This window comes from Rhipicephalus sanguineus, chromosome 3, assembly GCF_013339695.2.
Source record: "Rhipicephalus sanguineus isolate Rsan-2018 chromosome 3, BIME_Rsan_1.4, whole genome shotgun sequence".
In the NCBI taxonomy this organism is placed as follows: domain Eukaryota; kingdom Metazoa; phylum Arthropoda; class Arachnida; order Ixodida; family Ixodidae; genus Rhipicephalus; species Rhipicephalus sanguineus.
In genome coordinates this window covers 167,826,656-167,833,846 of record NC_051178.1, presented here as the reverse complement: position 1 = coordinate 167,833,846, position 7,191 = coordinate 167,826,656, and the positions used below count along the sequence as shown (strand labels likewise).

The following is a 7,191-nucleotide window of genomic DNA, read 5'->3' as shown; positions in this document are numbered from 1 at the left end:
TGTTGAAATGGTTCACACGGTAGCTTGTGTGCTTTCTCTGACACCAGAGATAATGGTTGCACAATATCATTTGCTCCTCTCTTAAAAGGAGTATCAATGACGGGTGTTTTTCCCAGCGGCACTCGACCGACTAGGTGCTTGGGAAAAATACTCTGGCACATGTCGCAAGATTTCACAAATCGTGCGATATCTGATTGTACCCCTGGCCAGTAGAACTCCTGTAGGACACTGTCTGTTGTCCGTTTTATTCCTTGATGACCCGCAAGAATTCCTTCATGAGCCATTTGCATTACAGTATGGCGGAGGGCTGTTGGTACGACAAGTTGTTCTATTTCTCTCTTCGACCGTAGCGTGTATCGCCTACAAAGAATTCCTTCTTTTACAACGAATTCATTCTCGGAAAATCTCGTCTTTAACGGTTTGTCAACTGCTTCCCAACATTTCTGAAGGCTTGCGTCATCCCTCTGTCTTTTCCTCAAGTCGACTGAACTGATAACCAGGGTCCTTATTGCTGGTACGGCTAGCAGACGAGAACTTGTCTGTCTGACTGTTACAGCCACTTGTGTGTTCTCCTTGTATTCGTCCGCAGCAGATGTCAGGGTATCTGCGGGATGGGATCTAGTGGTAGAGCCTTTGTCAGCTTCCGCCCTAGATGATTCTTTCACAGTACTAGCCGGATGTAGGTGTCTTTCCCAGTCATTATCGGGATCAGAGGCATCACGGACCCCTTTTACGTTGCCCAAAACAACATCATACAGAGGGTTGTCCATGCAGATTGCGCGAGTCCTGCCTACGAAGAAAGGTGAAATGATTCGCACCTCTGCTTCCGGGAGCTTTAATACTCTTCTGTCCAGAAGGCAAAGCGAGGAAACTTTTCCTGTCAAATTACTATTTGGTACAATGGACCTGTTTACAATAACAGAGTCACATCCCGTATCCCGTAAGACAGCAACGGGTTGGTCTTCGAGGACACCTTCGGCAGTAGGCATAAACTTGTCCTCTCGTCTAGGCATTTCCCGGCTCTTGCGTACCAAACAATTAGTACTTTGCTGAAAAACTTGTCTTCCTATTTCTTGTTTTGGTCACCTCACCTTGTTTTTTCAGACACGAGGCTTTCCTAATACTGCTTCCGTCATTAAGACAGTCACCAGTGCTATGCCCACTACGCCTGCACTGTTCGCAGAAGGATGTTTCTGTTCTTGGCCCCTTTGTGCTTGTCCAGCAGTCTGCAGCTTTGTGGCCACGTTTTCCCACAAAGAAAGCATTGCAGCTTCTTTTTTTGCTCTTTTCTAGGCGTGGTCTGAGCTTGGTCTGGTGGCTTATCAAGTTTGGCGTTCTCGTTTTTGATTTTGCCGAGATTGACTAAGCCATATAATGATCAGTAGCTTCGGCCAGCTTTTCGATTCCTTGGCAATTCCTTTCTCTCAGGAAATTTGCCAGCTTCTCATGGCATGTCATGAGGAACTGCTCCGAAATAATAACGTCTCGCAGAGCGTCATATGTTCGTTCTGTCTTGGCCATCTCCTGCCAATGGTCAAAATACCCTAAAATTCGTCCTGCGAGCTGCCGATCGGTTTCGGAGTTCTCTGGTTTTGCCGACCGAAACTTGGTGCGGTACGCCTTTTCAGTAAACCTGAAGCGCTGCAACAAAGTCTTCTTCAGTGTTGCATAAATCATGGCATGGTCAGGTGCCATCCTGTCAACAACACTTAGCGCTTCGCCTGTCAAACAGAGACTTAGTGAGAGGGCCCATTTATCCTGCGGCCAATATTGACTCACGGCGACGCGTTCAAAGCGCTGGATATAAGCGTCTAACTCGTCGCGACTTTCATTGAAAGGAGGTATGAGTTTGTGCGGACTCTGGTAGCTTTGAGGAGCGCTCATGTGCGCGCCCTCCGTTAACTGGGCAGTACTTGTGCTACCAGTTGTCGCATCTAACTCCCGCAGCTTCAACCTTAGTTCCAGTACCTCCTTCTCTGCCTTCAGCCTCGCCAGTGCCTCAGCATCAGCTTCTTTTGCCGCATTGCGTTCGGTTAAGCGTGCTTCACGAACTTCTCTTTCACGCGCGCGCTCTTCCTCTATCCACTCCTTTAGCGCTGAACCGCTCAACCCCAGTTCCTTCCCAATTGCCGTGAGCTTGTGTGTCTCCATCGGCAACCGTCAAACACGCCTCAGCAACGCGATGCTCTTTTACACAGGTGAACAGAAGTCCTGTTTCGCGGACGCCAGAAATGTGATGTTGTATTTTAGGATCGTCACGCCGCAGAGCGTGTGACGCGTTGCAGATGGAGGAGACGGTGGGTGATTGTAAAAATGAAACGACAATTACATTCGTACGGCACACACACACTAAAATACATAAGGCGAGAACGTACAACTGCAGTCGATCGTCCCACGTGGCGGTGCTATAGAGTCCGGGAAGTAGTGGGCTGCTAGTTCCGGCGGTGACGTAGTCGTGCGTGGTTGGGCGTGGTAGCGAAGTCGCAGCAGCTAGGGTCATGGGGCGAGTGGGCGACCAACCACTCGGTCGACGGTAGCCGTCATTGTCGGTAGCTCCCCGCGTCTCTTCAGCTCCAGGCGAAGATCCCGCGACGCTCGCTGTCCTGACGACGCCCGGCAGGATGAACCACGCGCGTAGAGGCGGGTTCCCCGAAACAGGAGGCCACGAACAGATCTTGCGACGTGAACCTTTGTATTCTGCCGTAAGTATCCTGGAGAACGGATAGTGCACGGCGTAATTGTCTAAGGCAAAGCGCAGCGGAGCAAGTGATTTCAGGTTCGAATCTCCGGTCGCGCGCTTGGAAACATTTTTCTTCTTAATTCTTTTTATTTGTCGCTTTTATGTATATATACATATACATACATATATATATATATATATATATATACTGGACATCACGGCGACTGTGGTGGTAAAAACCCGCCGAGAGTGTCCATATAATTGTTATCCTAATAAAACCTCTTCGGTGCTGAAGTGTCGCCGACATAATCTTCGTTTAGGGGCGAAGCAGCTTACGATCTCGGCGTGTCGGCGTGCATCATCGTCTGCTGTCGTGACGGTCCATTTGCTTGAGCGAAAAGAGACGGCGCGTCCACTGCCTCAGCGCTCACCGCGTGGCGAGAGAAAGCGAACGGTGCATGACGACTATGGAAACGCTTTTCTGCGATGAACGCTACCAGCTCGCAAGGAAAGAGAACGCGCCCTCGTCCGCGAGAGACAACGCCGACGTAGGCAGCGGCTGCTAGCTAGTTTCTTGATTGAAAAAAACTGACTGCTCGCGCGGCACAACCGTTCACCGGCGACCTCGTATATATAGGCTCGGGGTCTTGACCTGCAATGCAGTGCGGTAGGGAGATTTCTCTTGTGCGTAGTTGAACAATAAATATTCGCAGCGTGCACGTTAACTAAAAGCGGACTGCGGGTCTCTGTGTCTAATCTTTTTTTCTGTCTCTCATTGCCCATTAGCAGTGATTTTACTTTGGGAAACAACAGCGCACACTGCATGCTTCGCCACTCCACAGGTTTCATGTTAGTGGAGCAGAAATACTCTTCCCTAAATACTTTCTGTATTTCTCTCTCTCCCTCTCTCTGCACTCGTTCTCAGGGTTTTTGAGCACATCTCGAATAGGCAGACATTACAATGGGACAAGTGTTCATGATCACGCGTACATCAGCAGTTCATCCTTTTTCTCCACGTGACGCATGTTCTCGTTGCACATAGAATCAATGCCTACATGCTTCGCCCCTCCCCAACTGTTTCTCAGTCGCTACCACTACGTGGGCGGGGCGCACGGCAGCACTGCCGTCCACCTCCGCGTTTCCTCCACGGCCTTCCTTCTCGGGGGTAGCGGTCACTTGATAGCGTTGTTTCTGAAGAGGAAAAGACAGGGCTTTGCAGGAGACCGCGAGAGATAGGTGGAGAAAGCGAGGTGGGATGGGCGGTAATGAGACAGTGACTTTGAGCAGCGGGGCATATCGCTCCGCTGAGAATCCGCAGCTAATGAGTTCCTGATCACTGCCGTGCGCCGTCGTCTGTGCGCACCTCGGGCGAGCCAGCGATTACGCGCGCACAGAATTGTGCGCTGCTGTCTTGCAATAGGGCACCCGCGTGACGCGAATATACGCCAAACGCACACCGCTGTGCACAGAATCCTTTTCTTGTTAGGCGTACCATTTCTTCTCCCTTTTTTCTGACCACACAAATCGGACGATATGTATAGGCTTTGTAGGGGAGGTTGTACTTCTCATAGTTACCGCAGGAGGCGATCTACACCCGTTCACCCAGGCGACAGTGAGCGCGAGCCGCTGGCCACCATGGTGGGTGGACGTACACCCGTGAGCTTACAAACCAAACACGCATTACCGGCTCGCGTGCTTCTCCCGATTGGCAATTAGGCGATATGGCGAGCCTCCAACTCAACCACGGATGTAAGGCTCTACCTCTCTCCGTCCTGCACCACTCGCTAAGTGCTTGTACCCGAGCTCCCGGAGAATCAACGTTTGCTGTGCCCAGAGGCGCTTGCGCACTTCGGCGTACGGGTTGATGCACCCGGCTCGAGCAAATTGAAGGGAAAACGAGGGCTCTCGGTGTCGCTGGCGTACGTGTTGGATTGAGTGCGAAGCAGGCGAAATGCGAGCCACTCCACGGATAAAAACGGAGAAGTGTAGCTGCACAAAGTTGTTAATATTTGAGTCGATACAGGGGCGTTTAGTTACGATTACGCGCTTGTCAGGCGCTTACTCTACACGTGTGGTTATTTCAACTTGCAAAATGGCGACTGGCTCCTTGGAAGCGCGTGGGTAGCCGGCGCAGGAGGCATGGTCAATATTTATTTGTAGATTTCTTTTCTGTTCCATGAGATTTTGTTGGTATTTCACTTGAGAATGTGCACTCGCACAAGGATCAATAGAATCGACTGAGAAGAAAAATAAGAAGACGACGGCTTTCGCCTTCGAGTCTTCTTAGGGGACTGCATAAGGAACAGTGTGAATTTTGACATCTGCGCCATATCCGCCGCGTTGGATCAGCGGATAAGATAAAGCTGATCTCGGGAACGCAGATTACATTCCTGGCCACCTAGTACGCATTTCGATATGGCGAAAATGCAAGAACACCCATGAACCTCCATTTAGGTGCACGTTGAAAAGCCCCAGGTGCGCAAATTTAATTCGGATTCCCCTACTATACAGCGATCCGCAATCACATCGCGGTGGCACGTGACGCACTATATTAACATGAAAGGGCTTTATGCCGAGGTCCACCAAGGCTTTCATGACGCATTTCCGCCACGGTAATGCGTCAGCAAAATGTACACGGTCAGATGGCAAAAAAAAGAACTAGATGACAAAGGTTCCACGAACGGGAATCGAACCCACGACTTCTCGGTTCGAGACGATAGGTGACAGACGCTCTAACCACTGCGCCATGGTCACTTTTTTTTTCTTTAATTCGTGGAAATATGACCCGTTATTGCTGTGAACCACACACTACATACTTCGTCACATTAGAATTACCTTAACATTCAGAACACCCACATTGTTGCCTACAGTAAGATGCTGTTCAAAAGTCAGGCAAACACACACAAGCGTCCAGAAGTGCAAGCCACACCGGAACGGGCTCAAAAGTCTCAACAACACTGCGCACTTGAGCAGCTTCTCCTCGGAAGACAGACCTCGTCGATCGTGGTGGCTCGGCGTGCCTGTCGATCATGCGACTTTTCCATAGCGAATAAAGTCCTAATAACATAAATAAATCATAGGGTGTATTATTGGTGAGGCTTTTTTTGAAAGGAAGGAACCGAATACCATGAGCTGTGATTGGAAGGTCTTTTCTGATTGTTCTCTTTAGAATGTCCCAGAAATAAAATGCGTCACGACAATGGATAAAACAATGCTCTATCGTCTCAGGTTGGGCACAGAGTCGACAATTTACAGTCCAGGGCACATATATTGCTTTTTCATTGAGCCATTTCTTCACTGGTAGAGTGGATGTATGCAGTTTAAAGAAAAACGTTTTCGCTGCTGGCGATATACACATCCTACGTACACGGAATAATACATCATGGCCAGGCAAAAGCAAATATGACAGTCGGTATACAGGTACTGGGAAAAGGCTATTCACAAGTGCAGCGGTTAGCGTTGTTCTGTCTATATTATATAAATACTCTAATGTAAATCTGGTTTTCAAAAAGTTGACAGTATCAACAATTTCTTTTAAGAATCCCGACAACTGCGATTCCTTGGCAACATTTGTCGTGACATAAAGAAAAGGAAGATGGTAACTCAGACGGTTTTGAAGAACTGCCAACAGAAGTGGGTGACAGACGTCTTTAAGATAAAAAAATCGCAACACCAACTGTCGCACAAACAAATGCACCAGACTGAGGCCGCCCTTCTCAAGTGGAAGAAAAAGGTTGTCTCTTCTCATAGGTTCCCATGAAGAGCCCCAAATAAAACAAGCAAATATCCTGTGAAACGCTTGAATGTGCACACGAGAGCAGTGCAATACCTGCAAAACATAGACAAGCTTTGATGCAAGAAATACATTGCACGCTTTAGCTCTTGAAAAAATGGAAAGGTCTCGTCCGTGCCATGTTGACACCTTTCGACGGATATTAGTTATCGCGGACGTCCAATGTGGGCCGCTGTTACGATAGTTATCAAGAGGCACACCAAGATACCGCATAGCAGTCGCATTCCAATGGATATTTGAGAACACTGAGGGAGTTTGAGCCCACATTCCCAGCCAGAACCCTCTGCTTTTATCAAAATTTATACTGGCTCCAGCGATTTCACAGAAGCGTAACGTAGTGTTTACTGCTTCTTGAACACTAGGTTTATCGGTGCAAAAGAAGGCGATGTCGTCGGCATAAGCTAGAACTTTAATTTCCTCAGCCTCATATCGGTATCCTCTAATGCTAGAATTTAGAAGCACACTTAAACATAGTGGTTCCAGGTATATTGCAAAGAGCAAAGGCGAGAGCGGACACCCCTGACGTACGGATGAATTTAACTCTATTATATCCGAAAGTGTGCGGTTTACAATGAGCCTTGTAGTGCACTTTTTATAACAGAGTGAAATACCATTGTACAGTACGTCACCCAACTGCAGATGTCTTAGGAGCCTGAACAGGAAAGCATGCTGTACCTTATCAAAGGCTTTAGCGAGGTCTATTTGAAGAAGGGCTACT

At 48.5% G+C, this 7,191-nt stretch overlaps 1 protein-coding gene across 1 annotated transcript; it reads right to left on the bottom strand.

The window, feature by feature from the left end:
- Positions 1-5,561: 5,561 nt before the first annotated feature.
- On the bottom strand, positions 5,562-6,740 carry LOC119385160 (uncharacterized). Its single transcript, XM_037652681.1, has one exon. It carries the CDS (start codon positions 6,738-6,740, stop codon positions 5,562-5,564), a length of 1,179 nt encoding a protein of 392 aa, XP_037508609.1.
- Positions 6,741-7,191: the final 451 nt, after the last annotated feature.

What these genes read in the sequence shown, in the direction of transcription:
- LOC119385160 (XM_037652681.1), bottom strand. Translation starts at nt 6,740, where the DNA reads ATGTGGGCTCAAACTCCCTCAGTGTTCTCAAATATCCATTGGAATGCG.